A 22,826-nucleotide genomic window follows, 5' to 3' on the forward strand; every position below is an offset into this window, starting at 1 on the left:
GAGAGAGAGAGAGAGAGAGACAGAATGGGGGCAGAGGGAGAGGGAGAGAGAGAGATAGAATGGGGGCAGAGTGAGAGGGAGAGAGAGAGACAGAATGGGGGCAGAGGGAGAGAGAGAGAGAGAGAGAGAGAGACAGAATGGGGGCAGAGGGGGGGAGAGAGAGAGAGAGTGACAGAATGGGGGCAGAAGGGTAGAGAAAGAGAGAGAGACAGAATGGGGCAGAGGGGAAGAGAGAGAGAGAGAGAGAGAGACAGAATGGGGCAGAGAGAGAGAGATAGAGACAGAATGGGGCAGAGAGAGAGATAGAGACAGAATGGGGCAGAGAGAGAGAGAGAGACAGAATGGGGCAGAGAGAGAGAGAGAGAGACAGAATGGGGCAGAGAGAGAGAGAGAGAGACAGAATGGGGCAGAGAGAGAGAGAGAGAGAGAGACAGAATGGGGGCAGAGAGAGAGAGAGAGAATGGGGGCAGAGAGAGAGAGAGAGAAAAGGGGGCAGAGAGTGAGAGAGAGAGAGAGAGAATGGGGGCAGAGGGAGAGAACGGGGGCAGAGAGAGAGAGAGAGAGAACGGGGGCAGAGGGAGAGAGAGAGAGGAGACAGAATGGGGGCAGAGGGAGAGAGAGAGAGAGAGAGAGACAGAATGGGGGCAGAGGGAGAGGGAGAGAGAGAGAGACAGAATGGGGGCAGAGGGAGAGGGGGAGAGAGAGAGACAGAATGGGGGCAGAGGGAGAGAGAGAGAGAGAGATACAGAATGGGGGCAGAGGGAGAGGGAGAGAGAGAGAGAGAGACAGAATGGGGACAGAGGGAGAGGAAGAGAGAGAGACAGAATGGGGGCAGAGGGAGATGGAGAGAGGGAGACAGAATGGGGGCAGAGGGAGAGAGAGGGAGAGACAGAATGGGGGCAGAGGGAGAGAGAGAGAGAGAGACAGAAGGGGGGGAGGGAGAGAGAGAGAGAGACAGACAGAATGGGGGCAGAGGGGGGGAGAGAGAGAGAGAGAGAGAGACAGAATGGGGGCAGAATGGTAGAGAGAGAGAGACAGAATGGGGCAGAGAGGACGAGAGAGAGAGACAGAATGGGGGCAGAGAGAGAGAGACAGAATGGGGGCAGAGGGGGAGAGAGAGAGAGAGAGAGAGACAGAATGGGGCAGAGGGGAAGAGAGAGAGAGAGAGAGAGACAGAATGGGGGCAGAGGGAGAGAGAGAGAGAGAGACAGACAGAATGGGGGCAGAGGGAGAGGGAGAGAGAGAGACAGAGACAGAATGGGGGCAGAGAGAGAGAGAGAGAGAGAGAGAGACAGAATGGGGGCAGAGAGAGAGAGACAGACAGAATGGGGCAGAGAGAGAGAGAGACAGAATGGGGCAGAGAGAGAGAGACAGAATGGGGCAGAGAGAGAGGAAGAGACAGAGAGACAGAATCCGGGCAGAGGGAGAGAGAGAGAGAGAGAGTGAGAGACAGAATGGGGGCAGAGGGAGATGGATAGAGAGAGACAGAATGGGGGCAGAGGGAGAGAGAGAGAGAGAGAGAGAGACAGAATGGGGGCAGAGGGAGAGGGAGAGAGAGAGACAGAATGGGGGCAGAGTGAGAGGGAGAGAGAGAGACAGAATGGGGGCAGAGGGAGAGAGAGAGAGAGAGAGAGACAGAATGGGGGCAGAGGGGGGGAGAGAGAGAGAGAGTGACAGAATGGGGGCAGAAGGGTAGAGAAAGAGAGAGAGACAGAATGGGGCAGAGGGGAAGAGAGAGAGAGAGAGAGAGAGAGAGACAGAATGGGGCAGAGAGAGAGAGATAGAGACAGAATGGGGCAGAGAGAGAGATAGAGACAGAATGGGGCAGAGAGAGAGAGAGAGACAGAATGGGGCAGAGAGAGAGAGAGAGAGACAGAATGGGGCAGAGAGAGAGAGAGAGAGACAGAATGGGGGCAGAGAGAGAGAGAGAGACAGAATGGGGGCAGAGAGAGAGAGAGAGAATGGGGGCAGAGAGAGAGAGAGAAAAGGGGGCAGAGAGAGAGAGAGAGAGAGAGAGAATGGGGGCAGAGGGAGAGAACGGGGGCAGAGAGAGAGAGAGAGAGAACGGGGGCAGAGAGAGAGAGAGAGAGAACGGGGGCAGAGAGAGAGAGAACGGGGGCAGAGAGAGAGAGAACGGGGGCAGAGAGAGAGAATGGGGACAGAGAGACAGAGTGAGAGAATGGGGGCAGAGGGAGAGAGAGAGAGAATGGGGGCAGAGGGAGAGAGAGAATGGGGGCAGAGAGAGAGAGAGAGAGAATGGGGGCAGAGAGAGAGAGAGAGAGAGAATGGGGGCAGAGAGAGAGAGAGAGTGAGAATGGGGGCCGAGAGAGAGAGAGTGAGAATGGGGGCCGAGAGAGAGAGAGTGAGAATGGGGGCCGAGAGAGAGAGAATGGGGGCCGAGAGAGAGAGAGAGAGAGAATGGGGGCAGAGAGAGAGAGAGAATGGGGGCAGAGAGAGAGAGAGAGAGAATGGGGGCAGAGAGAGAGAGAGGGAGAGAATGGGGGCAGAGAGAGAGAGAGAGAGAGGGAGAGAATGGGGGCAGAGAGAGAGAGTGAGAGAGAATGGGGGCAGAGAGAGAGAGAGAGAGAGAGAGAGAATGGGGGCAGAGAGAGAGAGAGAATGGGGGCAGAGAGAGAGAGAGAGAGAATGGGGGCAGAGAGAGAGAGAGAATGGGGGCCGAGAGAGAGAGAGAGAGAGAATGGGGGCCGAGAGAGAGAGAGAGAGAGAGAGAGAGAGAATGGGGGCAGAGAGAGAGAGAGAGAGAGAGAGAGAGAGAGAGAGAGAATGGGGGGCAGAGAGAGAGAGAGAGAGAGAGAGAGAGAATGGGGGCAGAGAGAGAGAGAGAGAGAATGGGGGCAGAGAGAGAGAGAGAGAGAATGGGGGCAGAGAGAGAGAGAGAGAGAATGGGGGCAGAGAGAGAGAGAGAGAGAGAGAGAGAATGGGGGCAGAGAGAGAGAGAGAGAGAGAATGGGGGCAGAGAGAGAGAGAGAGAGAATGGGGGCAGAGAGAGAGAGAGAATGGGGGCAGAGAGAGAGAGAGAGAGAGAATGGGGGCAGAGAGAGAGAGAGAGAATGAGGGCAGAGAGAGAGAGAGAATGGGGGCAGAGAGAGAGAGAGACAGAATGGGGGCAGAGAGAGAGAGAGAGAGAGAGAATGGGGGCAGAGAGAGAGAGAGAGAGAGAGAGAATGGGGCAGAGAGAGAGAGAGAGAATGGGGGTAGAGAGAGAGAGAGAGAGAGAGAGAGAATGGGCGCAGAGAGAGAGAGAGAGAGAATGGGGGCAGAGAGAGAGAGAGAGAGAGAATGGGGGCAGAGAGAGAGAGAGAGAGAGAATGGGGGCAGAGAGAGAGAGAGAGAATGGGGGCAGAGAGAGAGAGAGAGAGAGAATGGGGGCAGAGAGAGAGAGAGAGAGAGAGAGAGAATGGGGGCAGAGAGAGAGAGAGAGAGAGAGAATGGGGCAGAGAGAGAGAGAGAGAATGGGGGCAGAGAGAGAGAGAGAGAGAGAATGGGGGCAGAGAGAGAGAGAGAGAGAGAATGGGGGCAGAGAGAGAGAGAGAGAGAGAATGGGGGCAGAGAGAGAGAGAGAATGGGGGCAGAGAGAGTGAGTGAGAGAGAATGGGGGCAGAGAGTGAGAGAGAGAGAATGGGGGCAGAGAGAGAGAGAGAGAGAGAGAATGGGGGCAGAGAGTGAGAGAGAGAGAGAGAGAATCGGGGCATAGAGAGAGAGAGAGAGAGGGAGGGAGAGAATGGGGGCAGAGAGAGAGAGAGAGAGAGATTGGGGGCAGTGCGAGAGAGAGACAAGACCGAATGGGGGCAGAGAGAGAGGGAGACAAGACCGAATGGGGGCAGAGATAGAGAGCGAATGGGGGCAGAGAGAGAGACCGAATGGGGGCAGAGAGAGAGACCGAATGGGGGCAGAGAGAGAGACCCAATGGGGGCAGAGGGAGAGAGAGAGAGACCGAATGGGGGCAGAGAGAGAGAGAGAGAGACCGAACGGGGGCAGAGAGAGAGAGAGAGAGACCGAACGGGGGCAGAGAGAGAGAGAGAGAGACCGAGACCGAACGGGGGCAGAGAGAGAGAGAGAGAGACCGAGACCGAACGGGGGCAGAGAGAGAGAGAGAGACCGAACGGAGGCAGAGAGAGAGAGACCAAACGGAGGCAGAGAGAGAGAGACCGAGACCGAACGGGGGCAGAGAGAGAGAGAGAGAGAGACCGAACGGAGGCAGAGAGAGAGAGACCGAACGGGGGCAGAGAGAGAGAGAGACCGAACGGGGGCAGAGAGAGAGAGAGAGAGAGACCGAACAGGGGCAGAGAGAGAGAGAGAGAGACCGAACGGGGGCAGAGAGAGAGAGAGAGAGAGAGAGACTGAACGGGGGCAGAGAGAGAGAGAGAGACCGAACGGGGGCAGAGAGAGAGAGAGAGAGACCGAACGGGGGCAGAGAGAGAGAGAGAGAGACCGAACGGGGGCAGAGAGAGAGAGAGAGACCGAATGGGGCCATCCATCCCAGGTCATCATAGATAGCTCCGTTATATGGTCTTCATTCGGGGAATTCCTGGATGGGCACTGTGTAGTTCACTAAAAAGTGGCCCCCTTCCCTTTGGGGGAACTATCACTCGTGCTCCCCACAATAAGATGTCATCCTGGCTGGTTATTTCACGTCTTCTGTTGAAATGCGGTTTCATTTTGTCAGATACGGGCTCCTGTGACCCACCCTGTAGCACTTTTTCTCATACCTCAGATAGGGCTGGGTCCTGAATTGTCCAGCCTCTGAGCTGTCGAGCACATAGTGGTGAGGAATCTAAAAAATTTAACAGTAAAACAAGTTCTTCCGCAGGAACTTGCTCATCATTTTCTTATAAAGGCAAACGACTAAGGGGATTGGCATTTGTGATTTGATTACCAGGCCTATGTACAAGAATGTATTTGTATGCTGCCTGAAATAAGGCCCATTGTTGTATTCTTGCTGAGGCTAAGGGTGGTATAGCCTTGTCCTTGCTAAACAATCCTAGCAATGGTTTGTTGTCTAAACAATTGTAAAATGATGACCGTGTACATACTGGTGAAATTTCTTGACACCAAAAATGAAGGACAGGCCATCTTTTTCTATCTGAGAGTATCCCTTTTCTGCTATTGAGCGTTCCTGATACGCAACCTATTGGCTGTTCCGTGACGGCATCCATCCGATGAGAGAGCACTGCTCCCACTCTGTAGGGAGATGCATCACATGTCAGCATCAATTCTTTCGTCTGGTCATAATGCGCTAATAGATTGACTAGTTCAACAATTGTTTCACCTTCATGAAAGCTTCTTTCTGGGACATCTTCCAAGACCAATGTTGGTTCTTTTTGAGTAGAGAATGCAGGGGGGCCAACGCTGTAGACAAATTGGGTAAGGACCGCCCATAGTAGTTGATCATTCCTCGGAATGGTTTGAGCTCTGATCCGTTCTTTGGCACCGGTGCCTCTCTTATGGCTCTCTCTTTTTCCTCAACCGGGTGGAGGCCCTGTGAATCTACCCGGTGATCCAAATAGATCATCTCCCTTGCTTGGAATGTGCACCTTTTTTCAAATGCCCTCCAGCCTGCAAGAAACGTTTTAAGACTTACTCTAAGTTTGCCAAATGCTCTTTTTCAGTGAATCGTGTCACCAATACATCGTCTAAATAGACCAGAACCTGGGGCAGCCCCTGCAGTAAACTTTCCATTGTTCTCTGAAAGATGGCGTAAGCGGAGGAGACAACGAAAGGCAATCGTGTATATTGGTACAACCCTTTGTGGGTATTAAGTGTGACAAATTCCCGGGAGGCATTACCCAACTCTAATTGTTGATAAGCATGACTCGTGTCAAGCTTAGTGTACATTGTCCCTCCTGCCAGCTTGGCATACAGGTCTTCGATTTTTGGAATAGGGTGCCTGTCTAGCTTAGCTACTTTATTAACCGTCAGTTTGTAGTCTCCACAAATTCGGACGCTTTGGTTGGGCTTAAGGACGGGGGCTATGGGTGCTGCCCATTCTGAGAACTGGACATGTTCTATAATGCCCAGCTTTTCGAGTCTGTTCAGTTCACTGTCGACTTTTGCTCGCTGGGCTTATGGCACCTGTCTCGCCTTCATGAGGTGAGGGGTCCACATGAATCTTGGCCTGAAGGCCCTGGATTTTCCCTTTAAAGACAGTGGCATGCTTTCTAAGTAGCTCTGGTAGCCCACTTGCTCTCAACTGGAACATTTAGCCCGTTCTGACTTAATCTCCTTTAACCAATTTTGCCCCAGAAGACTTGGCCCTTTACCTATTACCACCATCAGGGCTGATTGGTTTACATAATGGACAGTTACTCTGCTTATGCCTTTTACTTGAATGTCTTCACCCGTATATGTTTTTAGCTTGGCGGCTATTTCTTCTAAACTTAATTGATGCTCACCATTATTCAAATATCTGAAGGTATGTTCCCCAATTACTGTAGTGAAAGCTCCCATGACCACTTCCATTCTAACCAGTTTGCCAATTACTTTCACTGTGATAAATATTGGTTCTGTCTTTCAAACTTTCAGATTAAACAACGAGTAAATGTCTGAATTTGTTGTTTTCAGGCTCTCCTACATTGTAGAATTCATTGAGCTTCTTCTTTAGTTTACAAGTCTGCTTGAATCTTCCTTTGCACTGCCTCATCGAAACTGGATCTAAAATTGGCTCAGTAGCAGGAGGCGGAGGTCAAAGTTTGTTTTTACGATTGGAAGCCTGTGACGAGTGGTGTACCGCAGGGATCGGTGCTGGGACCCTTGCTGTTTGTAGTGTACATTAATGATTTAGACGTGAATATAGGAGGTATGATCAGTAAGTTTGCAGGTGACACGGAAATTGGTGGTGTTGTAAATAGTGAGGAGGAAAGCCTTAGATTACAGGACAATATAGATGGGCTGGTAAGATGGGCAGAGCAGTGGCAAATGGAATTTAACCCTGAGAGGTGTGAGGTGATGCATTTTGGGAGGACTAACACGACAAGGGAATTCACAATGAATGGTAGGACCCTAGGAAGTACAGAGGAGCAGAGGGATCTTGGTGTACATGTCCATAGAGCCCTGAAGGCAGCAGCACAGGTAGATAAGGTGGTTAATAAGGCATATGGGATACCTGCCTTTATTAACCGAGGCATAGAGCATAAGAGCAGGGAGGTTATGTTGGAGCTGTATAAAATGCTAGTTAGGCCACAGCTGGAGTACTGTGTGCAGTTCTGGTCGCCACACTATAGGAAGGATGTGATTGCACTGGAGAGGGTGTGAGCAGATTGACCACGTGACTGTATGACCCAATTGCTGTGTAGTGCGGGCTATGATGTTAAGAGTAGCTTAGAGTCTGGTTGGAGAAGCATTTTAAATTCAATTCAAGGTGCCGTTGGAGAGCCAGTCGCTTGCTGTGTAGCAGCCTTTAAACAACCGACAGAGCCCTGTGAGTTGGGGATATTGATCACCGGCATGGTAAGAGGCTGATTAGTATGTGGGATTAACGAAGACGCCATTTAAAAACAGTTGTTGTCAGAAACGAATATAGACTTCAGCAAGGTGCTGGAGTTGGTGCTCGCGATGGAGACGCGCAGTCAGGGATTCCGAATCAATCAGGGGAGCACAAAATAGCTCCGTCCTTCACATCGGGGAATGGAGCAGAAGCGCAGGACTCCGCGGAAAGGCAGGAAACAGCCGCCATTAACAGACCCGTGAAAAGCAATGGGTTAACAGATCAAACCCACATTAATAATGGCAGAATTGGAACCAGACAGTCTACAAACCAATGACAATTTCCCAGAACCGAGTGTTTCTACCACCATCGCCATGGGCACATTAGCAATATTGTAAAGACAGGTGGAGACAAAATTTCAATTTAAAAAGGCAGAAATCATGAAATCCATGTAATAGAGGAGCCGGAAGAAAGAGAGTCAGATATTTACTCACTACACAACTTAAAAATGGGTAAAACAGCCAATCTATGTAACAGTGGAAGTCAACGGGAAACCCATCCAAATGGAGGTGGATACAGAGGCATCGGTGATAGCTACAGGGGAACATACGTTTAAATATCTGAATGGAGGAGGCCACTCACTAAGATGTTTGTGTGTTCTGTTATGTGTACATTCTTTAAGGGCAAGATTGCCCTCGGTGTGAGACAAGTGTGTAAAATAGCACGATTCTGCTAGTCAACAGACATATGAAGTATGACTTCCTACCCTCCATCCCCTCACAACCTCTGCCTACTCACTGTAATACCTGCTCTCTCCCCGGGGGATCTCACTGCTGATATCTGCTCGCTCCCCGAGGGATTTCACTGCTGATATCTACTCTCTCCCCGGGGGATCTCACTGCTGATATCTACTCACTCCCCGGGGGATCTCACTGCTGATATCTACTCTCTCCCCGGGGGATCTCACTGCTGGTATCTACTCTCTCCCCGGGGGATCTCACTGCTGATATCTACTCTCTCCCCGGGGGATCTCACTGCTGGTATCTACTCTCTCCCCGGGGGATCTCACTGCTGATATCTACTCTCTCCCCGGGGATCTCACTGCTGATATCTACTCTCTCCCCGGGGGATCTCACTGCTGATATCTGCTCGCTCCCCAGGGGATCTCACTGCTGATATCTACTCTCTCCCCGGGGGATCTCACTGCTGATATCTACTCTCTCCCCGGGGATCTCACTGCTGATATCTACTCTCTCCCCGGGGGATCTCACTGCTGATATCTACTCACTCCCCGGGGGATCTCACTGCTGATATCTACTCACTCCTGGGGGATCTCACTGCTGGTATCTACTCTCTCCCCGGGGGATCTCACTGCTGATATCTACTCTCTCCCCGGGGGATCTCACTGCTGATATCTACTCACTCCCCGGGGGATCTCACTGCTGGTATCTACTCACTCCTGGGGGATCTCACTGCTGGTATCTACTCACTCCCCGGGGGATCTCACTGCTGATATCTACTTCTACCCGGGGATCTCACTGCTGGTATCGACTCTATCCCCGGGGGACCTCACTGCTGGTATCTGCACACTATCCGGGGATCTCACTGCTGATATCTACTCACTCCCCGGGGGATCTCACTGCTGATATCTACTCAATCCCCGGGGGATCTCACTGCTGATATCTACTCTCTCCCCGGGGGATCTCACTGCTGATATCTACTCACTCCCCTGGGATCTCATTGCTGATACCTGCACGCTCCCAGGGGATCTCACTGCTGATATCTGCACGCTCCCAGGGGATCTCACTGCTGGTATCTGCACACTTCCCTGGATCTCACTGCTTGTATCTGCACACTCCCCTGGGATCTCACTGCTTGTATCTGCACACTCCCCGGGGATCTCACTGCTGGTATCTGCATACTCTTGGGGATCTCACTGCTGGTATGTGCACACTCCCCGGGGATCTCACTGCTGGTATCTGCACACTTCCCTGGATCTCACTGCTTGTATCTGCACACTCCCCTGGGATCTCACTGCTTGTATCTGCACACTCCCCGAGGATCTCACTGCTGGTATCTGCATACTCTTGGGGATCTCACTGCTGGTATCTGCACACTCTTGGGGATCTCACTGCTGGTATCTGTACACTCCCTGGGGATCTCACTGCTGGTATATGCACATTCCCCTGGGATCTCACTGCTGGTATCTGCACACTTCCCTGAGTCTCACTGCATGTATCTGCACACTCCCCGGGGATCTCACTGCTGGTATCTTGTGATGACCTTGCTGCTGATATTATAGTGCACACTGCATGATCCGGAGGACAGGCCCTCCCTCCAATGCCCACAGGCATCTGGGTGTCTACTGAAGAGAGCGTTGAGCTGGGTGTAAATGGGGCAGCTATCCAATTCGCTATTGTTGCTGATGTGCTCTGGCACAAGATGAAATTTTCCTCCCCAGTCTCCCATCGTTAATGTCACATCGACATGCACGTTAAATTCGATGGTTTCTCACATGGTGCCCTGTTGGTCTGTGAGGAATTTGTTTGGTGCAATCAGAGTTACAGAAGGATAACCCTTTTGGAAGGAGCTCCAGACAAAAGGGACAGTGGACTCCAACATCCTTTCTTGAAAGCCCCTTCCTCAGTTGCTGCTCTGAGGTGTCAGCCTGGATAAGACCTTAAGACATAAGAGCAGAAGTAGGCCATTCGGCCCATCGAGTCTGCTCTGCCATTCAACGAGATCATGGCTGATCTGATCATCTTCAACTCCACTTTCCTGCCTTTTCCCTGTAACCCTTGATTCCCTTACTGATTAAACATCTGTCTATCTCAGCCTTGAATAGCTGACACTTGCAGCTGAAACATTCTCTCTCTCCCCCCACCAACCTTCCCGATCTCTTGGCTGGCTGATATTCACTGAACTTTCCCCGTAATCCGAACAGAAAATAACATTTTGTGTTTCGGAGAACTGTGACATGCAGGGGCCGAGTCAGAACGAAACCTTGCAATGAGGTGGTAGTGGTTTCCTTTTGGGGCAGTGTTTACACTCAGCTCACCACAGCTGACTGCAGTCTGGTCTTCCTCTCACGTTACTCTTCACTTCCCCCTTCTACCTGGTCTTGTACATTATGTAATAGCTCAGGCATTAGAATCCGCTCCATCCATTCCCCCCCACCCCCCACTTGCTTATTCAATGGGTCAGTGACTCACCCATGTGGGACTGGCCCATGTTAATGGGAGGCGGTAGCGTAGTGGTATTGTCTACTGGACTAGAGATTTAGGTTAATGCCCCAGGGACCCGGGTTCAAATCCCACCACAGCAGATGGTGGAATTTGAATTCAATAAAAATCCGGAATTAAAAGTCTAATGATGACCATGAAATCATTGTTGTAAAAAGCCACCTGGGTTGGAGAATGAAATCAGTTGACCAACGTGTGACTGCAGATCCACAGCCATGTGGTTGACTTTTAAATGACCTCTGAACAAGGGCAGTTAGGGATGGGCATTAAATGCTGTCCTAGCCAGCGATGCCCACATGCCATGGATGAATGAATACGCAAAAGGCTTGGGTTTTCACTGTTCACAGCCTCCAGAGGTGCCAAAGTGTTTTGCAGCACAGGGTCTCGGTTTAATGCCTGATTTGGAAGGCAGCACAGGGCTCCTTCAGTGCAGCACTGGGGACTGTCGGCCTCGATTCTAAGTGCTTGAATCTCTGAACCCACAACCGTCCCCCCACTCCCAGAGGAGAATGCCACCCACTGAGCTACAGCAAGTGTTGAGGTCTGAGCTGCAGTTTATAGTGAAGTAGCCAATCTGCGTTGAGGTAAAAATAGAGACCACTGTGACCATCACCTCCGGCTGCCCCTCAATTCAGCGATGGCATCCACTCACGGTCATGAGTTCCGTCCGTGGGTCTTCATGCGAGCGAAGAGGCCGATTCTCGACCCGCAGATCTTTCAGCACGTGGGGGCAGGGCGTTCCCTCGAGGCAGTGGGAGGCGGAGAGCAGGATTCATTTCCTTCTCTTTCCTTCTCTGCCATCGCTCGGTCACATCATGAAGACGTTGGGACTCGGAGCGTGATGCAGCTTGATGCACAAGTTGGACTGCCCTTCTGAACAATTGCTGGCAAGCTCCTCCCAGTTATTCATGTCAATGCAGCCACGTTTCAAGGAGAGCTTCAGGGTTCTTTGAAGCGTTTTCTTTGTCCTCCTCTGGAAGCCTGGCCATTTGAGAAAACAGGGCCCTGTGGGAGAGATGGTTTTTTTTTGGCCATCCAGGCACAGTGACCAGTCCATCGTAGTTGATTTTGCTGCAGTTTTGCCTGAATGGTTGTGGAGCTAGTTTCAAGAAGGACACTAGTGTTTGTTTGACGGTCCTCCCATTGAATCCGCAGGATGGGGCGGAGGCATTGTTGCTGGAATTTCTCTGGCGCACTGATGTGTCTCTGATGTGATGTGATGAATCACAAAAAGTTAGTTTGCAGGTTCAGCAGGTAATTGGGAAAGCTAATAGAATGTTATCGTTTATTGAAGGGAATTGATTACAAAAGTATGCTCCAGTTGTACAGGGCATTGGTGAGACCACATCTGGAGTATTGTGTTCAGTACTAGTCTCTTTATTTAATGAAAGATGTAAATGCATTAGAAGCAGTTCAGGGAATGTTTACTAGACTAATACCAGGAAGGGACGGGTTGTCTTATGAGGAAAGGTTGGACAAGTTAGGCTTGTATCCACTGGAACTTAGAAGAGTAAGAGGCGACTTAATTGAAACCTTTAAGATCCTGAGGGGTCTTGACAGGGTGGATGTGGAGAGGATGTTTCCTCTTGTGGGAGAATCCAGAACTAGGGGTCACTGTTTAAAAATAGGGGGTCACTTGTTTAAGACAGAGATGAGGAAAATGTTTCCTCTCAGAGGGCCGTGAGTCTTTGGAACTCTCTTCCTCAAAAGGCGGTGGAAGCATATTTTTATTTTTAAGGCAGAGCTAGATAGAGTCTTGATGAACAAGGGGGTGAAAGGTTATCGGGGGTTGGGGGGGTGTGGGAGAATGTGGGGTTGAGGTTACATTCAGTTCAGCCATGATCTTATTGAATGGGGGAGCAGGCTCGAGGGGCCGAGTGGCCTACTCCTGCTCCGAATTTGTATGTTCATACAACGCACAGTCCAGATCTCACTGCAGCATGGGAGAGTGATGGTGAAAACTGCTCTGTGAACGAGGATTTTAGTCAGCAAACACTTGATGCTGTAATTTGTAGAAGTGGTGCAGCTGATTTGGTGTTGGATCTCCTCACCGGTGAGCGTCATTGGGTAACGGAGTGGTGGTTGGGTCAGGATTGTGACTGCCGATGGCTCATCTAGCAGCCCTTTCCTTGGGATGAAATAGGATCAGGATCAGCTGAGCCATGGTCATGCATTCATGGCGGCGGGGCTGCTGTGTTACAGTTCACTCCGGGAAGTCCGGGCTGCTGAGGTAACAGAGCTGGGGAGAGTGATGTTCTCTCCAACACGTGGCTGACCAGGAATCTCTCCCGCTCTTACCCACCTGCCGTTGGCACGCGTTGGAGGGTGACCCTCGACCTGTTTGGCCCTGTTGTGAATGCACCTTCCGTGGCCGTCAAGCCCTTGGCTGGGACTCGAACCTGGAGCTGCTGGCTCTGAGGCATGGGGTGCCACCCACTGTGCCCCAAGAGCTCCCCGCGCACTCCTGCCAATCTACGTGATCCCACTGGCACTCGGGTAGGGTGTGGGAACAGTGCCAGCTCCTGTGTGCCAAAGCCCCAGGGCCTTCACAAGAGGGGAAAAAACAAAACTTCCTTAGCGGGGTTAAGCCGCGTTCGACTACAACAGCGCGGAGGATCAAACACCAGAACGTAAGATATAGGAATAGGAGCAGGAGCCGGACGTATGGCCCCTCAAGCCCGCTCCGCCATTCAGTAAGGTCATGACTGCTCATCTCCCTCACCTCCACTTTCCTGCCTGACACCCGTGTCCCTTTGATTCCTTTTGAGTCCAAACATCTATCGCCTTCAGCCTCCCCCCGAGCTTTGTAGTCAATGGATGACAAGGGTATTTTCAAGCGCTTTGCTAAAGCAGCAATAAATGGTTGAATTCTGTCATAGTTTGATGAGGAGGCCTGGTGGAAAAGGTTAGAAATTCAGTGGGAGTTTCCCCCCCCCACCACCCCCGCCAGGTCTCCCTCTGTAACTTTGGCTGGAGACTGCAGGGGAAATCCTGGGAGAATTGGCCTGAATGACTGCCTTCACCCTCAACATTGTTTCTCTAGCATCCACCAGGCCCTCCAATCCATTATTGGTGGGAGAGGATGGGAGGGGTAGTGCAAATTACAAAAACACGTTAAAAAACAAAAACTACAACCGTCTCTTTTTTTTTGTGTGTGTGCCAGCATATGTAAAATAAAGTTCCCAACTCTGTCTGGACATATTCCTTGAGGTTTTATCACATCAACTCTGAAATCCAATCATGCTGCCCCAGTCAAACAGCTTCTCCAACCTCCCCCCACCCCCACCACCCCCACAGTTTCCAATACTTTTATAACTAGTAAAAGTGTCCAATAAAAGTGGAAAAGGAAAGTACTTTTCAACGCCTCGATGGTTGTTCTCCTGGGTCTTGGCGCACAGCAGAGTCCTGAAAATTCAACTTCAATTCCTGGAGTCTCCAGGGCAATCCTGGAGGGATTGGCAACACTTACAGCAGACTGGGCTTCTTTCTCTCGAAACTGTTTCCTGGAGCGTTGGAAATGGTGCTCGCTGTCTCTCTCTCTCTCTCTTTTTTTGCTTCGAGGAAATGCTTTAGTCACGCAGTTACAGTCTGAAAACTACTCTCCCGGGCTCTCCCTCCATCGTCAACTCTGGTTCCCCTAGCCCCACTGATTGTGGCCAGTGTGGTAAAGTGGAGTGCTATGTACCTTTAAGAGAATGTAGTTAACTGATGTTGTGACTGTATTGACCAATCGCTACACAACGTGGGCCTCTTGGGTAACTGAGAGTCTAGAGCTGGGAGTTATTGAAGAAGCACACATGGTGTTAGTGTCCTGTTCTTAGTTCCAATAAACCATCAGTGTTTGTTCAGTTAATCAGTCTCTCTGCCTATATTGTTTCAAGCACCAACTAATGTGTTAATATCAAGGGCACGGTCGCGTTCGCTGGACAAACTGAAATATAAAAGCCAGCCTGTGTGCTTTCAGCTTCTCTGGTTCTCGTTTCCAACCCCCCCTCCTCACCCCGCTTCTGCAGTTTGAGTGCTGTGGCCTCGGTCGGTCCACATTGTCACAAAAACCCATCTGATTCACTGCTTGTCATTTAGGGAGGAAATCTGCTGTTCCTCACTCGATCTGACCGACACGGGAGTGATTCCCCTCTTGACTGCCGAAAACCTGCTCGCTACATCTACGGGGCGCAAGTCATTTGATGGTTCCTGTTTCCAGCCTATCACAGACCTTCCCTTTTGTTCCCACGCTCCCCCCACCCCGCTCCCACCCTATCCATGTCTCTGGGTTTCTTTTAAGAACCTGCTCCATAGTTAACGTGTCCCGTTCTGATGAAGGGACACAGGGCCGAAATGTTAACTCAGATTCTCTCTCCAGACCCGCTGAGTATTTCCAGCATTTTCTGTGTTTTTTAATTTCAGGTTTCTGGCAAGTGCAGCTATTTTTGTCTTCTTGTTGTGTTTTGCTGTTTGTTAGCTTTGTCCAAAAGGACTCACATGGGCTCATTTTATTCCATTGTATTTCAGGACCTCCGATGAAGCAGTTTGCTGCATTTGTCAAGAAAGGTTTAATCGTTCACAGGTCAGTGGCACAAACTCCTCTTCTTTTTTATATTGGAAAAAAACGTCAAAAGAAGGGAAGAAAGATATGCATTTATATAGCCCCTTTCACGGCCTCAGGACATCCCAGAGCGCAAGAAGTTCGTGGATGACACGAAAATCGGTAGGATGGTAAATAGTGAGGAGGATAGACATAAACTGCAGGAGGATATCAATGGACTGGTCAGGTGAGCAGAGCAGTGGCAAATGGAATTCAACCCGGAAAAGGGTGAGGTAATACACTTAGGGAGGGCTAACAAGGCAAAGGATTACACTATGAATGGTAGGACCTGGAAAGTACTGAAGATCAGAGGGACCTTGGTGTGCACATCACAGATCCCTGAGGGTAGCAGAGCAGGTAGATAAGGTGGTTAGGAAGGCCTATGGGATACTTGCCTTTATTAGCCGAGGCATAGAATACAAGCACAGGGAGGTTATGCAGGAACTGTATAAAATGCTGGTTAGGCCACAACTGGAGTACTGTGTGCAGTTCTGGTCACCACATTATAGGAAGGATGAGGTTGCAGAAGAGATTTACCAGGATGCTACCTGGGCTGGAGGGTCTGAGCTATGAGGAAAGATTGGATAGGCTGGGGTTGTTTTCCTTGGAGCAGCGAAGGTTGAGAGGGGACCTGATAGATTATGAGGGACATAGATAGGGTGGATAGGAAGGCCCCTTTTCCATTAGTAGAGGGGTCAATAACCAAGGGGCATAGATTTAAGGTAAGAGGTAGAAGGCTAAGAGGGTAGTTGAGGAGAAAGTTTTTCACCCAGAGGGTGGTGGGAGTCTGGAACTCACTGCCTGAAAGGGTGGCTCTTGTAGCCACAGTATTTATATGGCTAGTCCAGTTCAGTTTCTGGCCAATGGTAACCCCCAGGATGTTGATAGTGGGGGATTCAGTGATGGTAATGCCATTGAACATTAAGGGGTGATGTTTAGATTCTCTCTTGTTGGGGATGGTTATTGCCTGGCACTTGTGAATATTACTTGCAAATGTCACTTACCGCATGTCAGCCCAAGCCTGGATATTGTCCAGGTCTTTCTGCATTTGGACATGGACTGGTTCAGCATCTGAGGAGTCGCGAATAGTGCTGAACATTGTGCAAACATCAGCAAACATCCCCACTTCTGATCTTATGATGGAAGGAAGGAAGGTTATTGATGAAGCAGCTGAAGATGGTTGGGCCGAGGACACGACCCTGAGGAACTCCTGCAGTGATGTCCTGGAGCTGAGATGACTGACCTCCAACAACCACAACCATCTTCCTTTGTGTTAGGTATGACTCCAATCAGTGGAGAGTTTTCCCCCTGATTCCCATTGACTCCAGTTTTGCTAGGGCTCCTTGATGCCACACTCGGTCAATTGCTGCCTTGATGTCAAGGGCAGTCACTCTCACCTCAGCCCATCAAGACTGCTCCGTCATTCAATATGACGATGGCTGGTCAGCCACTTCAATGCCTTTTTCCCCCCACACTATCTCCATATTCCTTTATGTTATTGATATTTAGCAATCTGTCAACCTCTGCTTTAAACTTACTCGATGACTGAGCTTCCACAGAGAATTCCAAAGATTCACCACCCTCCGAGTAAAAAAGATTCTCCTCATCTCGGCCCTCGGTGGCTTCCCCCTTATTTTGAAATTGTGTCCCCTGGTTCTCGACTCCTCGACCCGGGGAAGCATCTTACCTGCATCTACCCTGTCTGTTCCTTTAAGTATTTTGTGGGTTTCAATGAGATTACCTCTCATTCTTCAGAACTCCAGAGAATACCGGCCCGGTTTCCCCAGTCTCTCTCCATAGGGCAGTCCCACCATCCCTGGAACAAGTCTGGTGAACCTTCGTTTGCACTCCCTCTTTGACAATAATGTCCTTTCTGAGGTAAGGGGAACAAAACTGCACACACTACTCCACGTGCAGTCTAAGAAGCATCAAAGGATTAGCGTAAGAAGCTGGGATCATTTGTGCTAAGGCTTGAGGTTTATAAACATGGAGACTTGTGTTATCCTGCACATGGCGTACATCCCAGTGCGAATTCACTGTGACATTGCTACTGGTGGTGTAGTGTATTGGAATCACCACAGAATGGTTTCGAGTGAGTCATCCGACATGGGGCACCTCGGTGTATAAATAGACTCTCAGTCAGTAACTCCTGGATATCCTTGGCTACGAGAAGCCACCTGGACTGATTTGAGTTAAAGGCTGGCCTGAAGGATCTCCTCCTCGTATGTGTAAACCCCAAGGTGGTTGTTTGGTCCTATTAATGATGAGCTGGAAGGAGTGGGCCTTCAGCAGCAACGTTTGGACCCCTCGAATTGGAAAGTTGTGGGTTCAAACCCCACTCCAAACATTCCCTGCTGACAAAGGCAAAAGGTTCATACGAGCATGCGAATTGGGAGCAGGAGTAAACCATCTGAACCTGCTCTGCTATTCAATAAGATCAAAGCTGATCTGATTGTGGCCACATCTCCACCTTCCTGTCTCCCCTCTATAACCTTTGACTCCTTTGTCAATCAAGAATCTACCTAACTCAGCCTTAAAAAATGTTCAATTACCCTGACTCCACTGCTCTCCAGGGAAGAGAATTCAATAGACTGTGGTCCTCAGAGGGAAAAAATTCTCCTCATCTCTGACTTAAATGGGAGGCCCCTTATTTTTAAACTGTGTCCTCTGGTTCTAGTCCCCATCATAAGGCGAAACATCCTATCAGCATCCACTCTGTCAAGTCCCCTCAGAATCTTATATGTTTCAATAAGGTCACCCCTCAATTTTCTAAACTCCAATGGATATGGGTCCAACCTTTCCTTATAAGATTACATCCCCACCCTACCCCCTTCCCCCAACATCCCAGGTATCAGTCGCGTGAACTTCCCCTGAGCTGACTCTCATGCTATTCAATCCTTTCTTAAGTAAGGAGACCAATACTGTACCCAGTTCTCCAGATGTGGCCTCACCAACACCCTGTACAACTGTAGCAAAACATTCCTGCTTTTATATTCCATTCCCCTCACAATTAACACCAGCATTCCATTTGCCTTCCTAATCACTTGTTGGACCAGGACACCCAGATCCCTCTGCACCTCAGAGCTCTGCAATCTCTCTCCATTTAAATAATGTACTGCTTTTCTATTCGTAACCTTTAAATTCCAACTTTAACTTCTCATACTTGTGAGTTCAAATCCCTCCTTGGCTTCTCCCTTTACTATCCCTGTAATCTCTGCAGCCCTCAACCTTCTAGGATTTCTGCGCTCCTCCAACGCTAACTTCCTCCGTCCCCGATTTCCTTCATCCCTCCGTCTGGAATTTCCTCCCGAGATCTCTCCGCTGCTCTACTTTGCTTTCCTCCTTTTGGGCTGTTTCTTGAAACATCTTTGACCAAGCTTTTGGTTGCCTGTCCTGATATTGTTTTGTGTTCAATGTCAAAGAGACAGTAGCAACGTGGATACAGAATGTGTTGAGTAGTAGCAAACAGAGGGTAATAGTCAATGAATATATTTTTCGGGCTGGAGGAAGGTTTGTAGTGGAGTTCCCCAGGTGTCGGTATTGGGACCCTTGCTTTTCCTGATCTATATTAATGATCTAGATCTTGGTGTGCAGGGGACAATTTCAAAGTTTGCGGATGATATGGAATTTAGAAGCATTGTAAACTGTGAGGAGGACAGTGTAGAATTTCTAAAGGACATAGATAAGTTAGTGGAGTGGGCAGATAGGGACAGATGAAGTTCATTGTAGAGAAGTGTGAGGTGATTTATTTTGGTAGGAAGAACATGGAGAGACAGCATAAAATAAGAGGTACAATTCTTAAAGGGGTGCAGGAGCAGAGAGACCTGGGTGTATATATACATTGACCACTGAGAGTGGCAGGACAAGTGGAGAGAGCAGTTAATAAAGCATATAGTATCCTGGGCTTTATTAATAGGGGCATAGAGTACAAGAGCAAAGAGGTTATGCTGAGCTTATATAAGACAAAAATTAGATCTCAGCTGGAGTAATGTGGATAGTTCTGGGCACCATATTATAGGAAGTATGTGAACACATTGGAGAGAGTGCAAAAGAGGTTTACAAGAATGGTTCCAGGGATGAGAAACTTCAGCTATGAGGATTGGAAAAGTTGGGACTGTTCTCCTTGGAGAGGAGAAGGCTAAGAGGAGTTTTGATAGAGATGTTCAAAATCATGAGGGGACTGGACAGAGTAGATAGGGAGAAGCTGTTCCTGTTAGTAAAAGGATCGAGAACGAGAGGACACAGATATAAAGAAGCAAATGCGATGTGAGATAAAACTTCTTCACACAGTGAGCGGGTCGAGTCTGGAATGCACTGTCTGGTAGTGTGGTGGAGGCAGGTTCAATCGAGGCATTCAAGAGGGCATGAGATGATTATTTGAATAGAAACAATGTGCAGAGGTATGGGGAAAAGGCAGGGCAATGGCGCTAGGTCATAATGCTCATTCGGAGAGCTGGTACAGGCACGATGGGCCGAATAACCTCCCTCTGCACTGTAACAACTCTCGGAATCTGGCTGGTAACACCCATTGGTGAGACGCCTTGGGACGTTTTGCTCCATTAAGGGTGCTATGTAAATGCAAATTGTTGTTGAGGCCAAGCCGCTTCTTCTGGTTAAGAGCTAGTCTAACAACATAACCACAGAAAAAAATCGTCTTTGTTATAGAAAGGCCCAGGTGATGGAAAACAGGGGAAGAAATTGGTAGCTTCATGTGCAGCTAGGCAGAGAAGATTGAGAACAGTGTCACTGTAACCCCTCCAAGATTGATGCTAGGCAACTTGACTGCTGCATTATCCATTAGGGCTCAATATTGGGACTCGGGAGAGTGATGTGCTGAAAGGTCGAGGATCATAATTTGCAAAATAACTAACCTGTTCATGCCAAATCCCTTTGTTTGCAATCGGAACAGACGCTTAAACCTGTCCAAACCAAATTGGGCTGCAGCCTCCAATAATTCTTGAAGCAGCGTTCAATCTTTATGCTCTCATGTCAGACAGTGGAATGTGTAGTTTGTAGCTTTAAACCTGATGTTTTGTCGGGTTCTGTGGGATTGGAAAGGGGGACCTCAGCAATCTCTGAAGGCCTCCAACCCCAGCCTCTTCTTGTGACTCAGAAGGTGGTGGAGGGGGGGTCATTGAATATTTTTAAGGCGGAGGTAGATAGATTCTTGTTAGGCAAGGGGATCAAAGGTTATCGGGGCTAGATGGGAATGTGGAAATCGAAACACAAGAAGATCAGCCATGATTTTATTGAATGGCGGAGCAGGCTCGAGGGGCCGAATGGTCTACTCCTGTTCCTACTTCTTATGTCCTTATGTTCTACGATTATGCTCCACTATTGCTGGCTGTGCCTTCAGCCATGTTGGTTCCCAACTTCTCTGCTTCTCTCCCTTTCCCTAGAATGCCCTTTAAACCCCCCCTCTTCCCCGCTCTCTCTCTAGAATCCCCGTTAAACCCCCCTGCTTCCCCTGCTCCCTCTCTCTCTAGAATCCCCTTTAAACCCCACTTGCTTCCTTCTCTCCCTCCCTCTCTCGTCGTCTTAAAATGCTCCTTAAAACTAACCGTTTTGACCATGCTTTTGAATCACCTGCCCCACAATCCCCTTCAGTGCCGTGATGTCAAGCGTTTGACCATCGCTCCTGTGAAGCGCCCTTGGGAAATGTTATTGCACCAAAGGCGCTATATAAATGTAAGTTGTGGTGAGTCAGTGTACACCTCGCCACCCTCTGAGCCAGCAGTTCAAGCAAGTGCCGGACCTTTGTAACCTCTCCTCTGGTTCCCTTGTGCAGGTATATGCGGACCGAGCGGCTGAGAATGATGCCTTTGCCACAGTGGTTGAGTGTTCTGAGCAGAAGGCTGGCTGTGACTGGAAGGGTTCCCTCCGCAGCTATCTGGTTAGTAGCCTTATTGGAGAGCGAGGCCTGTGTCTACACCTCAGCCATCCTCGCTGTGGCCCCTTTCTGTCCTTGCTGCTTTGAGATGGGTTACACATTATTGAGGGTTTATTGGGGGGGTTAATGGTCCTTTGAACCATTCTGGCCCTAAGCCCAATAAGATACAAGTCTGGAGAAAGCGCAAAAATGATTTTAGTAGAATTCTACCAGAACTGAAAGGTTACTTACGCCCACCAGGAGAAATTGAACAGGCTGGAACTCCTATCACTTGAAAAGAGAGGATTGAAGGGTGAACAGATGGAGGTGGTAAGAACATGAAAGGGTTTGATAGGGTAGGTATAGAGCAGATGAGTCCACTTGCAGGCAAGACCAGAACTAGGGGCTAGAAATATAAGATGGTCACTATTAAATCCAATAGGGAATTCGGGAGAAACTCCTGAACCCAGAAAGTGTTGAGCACATGGAATTCGCTAGCACAGGGAGTGGGGGTTGGGGAGAACAGCATAGATGCCCTCAAGGGGAAACTAGAAAAGCAAATGAGGGAGAAAGGAATAGAAGGATATGTTGATGGGGTGAGATGAAATGGAATAGGAGACGGCAGCATGGAGCTGTTCAGCTGACACGATGGGCTGAATGGCCTCCTTCTGCACTGTAACAATTCTGTGATGCTGTGGATGGTTGAATAGCTGTGATATTTATGATAAACCTGCACTGGCCTTGAGTTGGTGGTTGGGTTTAATCTTCAAACGCCCACCACTGCTCCCCTCCCCTCTGCACCCGCCTCTAACCCATCGTCCAGTAATTCTATCTGTTTTTTTTGAAAATGTTGAACCTTATTAGTCTTGGCTAATAAGTGGGTAGCCCCCTTCACATTTTTTTCTTTATTCTTTCATGGGATGTGGGCCTCGCTGGCTGGGCCAGCATTTATTGCCCATCCCTAATTGCCCTTGAGAAGGTGGTGTTGAGCTGCCTTCTTGAACCGCTGCAGTCCATGTGGTGTAGGTACACTCACAGTGCTGGTAGGGAGGGAGTTCCAGGATTTTGACCCAGCAACAGTGAAGGAACGCCGATATATTTCCAAGTCAGGGTGGTGAGTAACTTGGAGGGGAACTTCCAGGTGGTGGTGGTTCCCATCTATCTGCTGCCCTTGTCCTTCTAGGTGGTAGTGGTCATGGGTTTGGAAGGTGCTGTCAAAAGAGCCTTGGTGAATTCCTGCAGTGCATCTTGTAAATGGTACACACTGAGCTACTGTGTGTCGGTGGTGGAGGGAGTGAAGGTTTGTGGATGGGGTGCCAATCAAGCGGGGCTGCTTTGTCCTGGATGGTGTCGAGCTTCTTGAGTGTTGTGGGAGCTGCACTCATCCAGGCAAGTGGGGAGCATTCCACTTGAGAGGCATGACAGACCTCAGTTTAATGCCTCAGCCAAAAAGATGGTACCTCTGACATTGCAGCTTTCCCTCGGTACTGCATTGGGTGCCCTGCGTTATTGGCTCAAGCCTCTGGAATGGGGGTTTGAGCCATGACCCTCTGACCCGGGCAAGAGTGCTTTTCACTGCGCTGAGGGGCCAAGGAGCTAAATGTATGGCAGTGACTCTTTTTTTAAAAGAAAGAAGTCTCGCGTTTTGCAGCGTTGGCGGCCGTGCGTTTGGATTCATTGGTCAGG

General features: G+C 49.6%; 2 protein-coding genes across 2 annotated transcripts in view; both read left to right on the top strand.

Moving 5' to 3' along the window:
* LOC144695430 (early estrogen-induced gene 1 protein-like) overlaps positions 1-14,874 on the top strand; it is a 44,987-nt gene extending 30,113 nt beyond the window's left edge. Inside the window, exon 5 of the mRNA XM_078566319.1 lies at positions 14,770-14,874. Within this exon, the coding sequence (XP_078422445.1) occupies positions 14,770-14,874 (105 nt within the window). The remainder of the gene's footprint in view (positions 1-14,769) is intronic.
* The window catches only part of LOC144695488 (TNF receptor-associated factor 2-like), a 498,558-nt gene that overhangs the window by 465,333 nt on the left and 10,399 nt on the right, over positions 1-22,826 (top strand). Inside the window, exons 3-4 of the mRNA XM_078566367.1 lie at positions 15,199-15,253; positions 21,060-21,164. Coding sequence (XP_078422493.1) covers positions 15,199-15,253; positions 21,060-21,164 — 160 coding nt within the window. The remainder of the gene's footprint in view (positions 1-15,198; positions 15,254-21,059; positions 21,165-22,826) is intronic.

Source organism: Cetorhinus maximus, chromosome 21, assembly GCF_964194155.1.
Source record: "Cetorhinus maximus chromosome 21, sCetMax3.hap1.1, whole genome shotgun sequence".
NCBI lineage: Eukaryota > Metazoa > Chordata > Chondrichthyes > Lamniformes > Cetorhinidae > Cetorhinus > Cetorhinus maximus.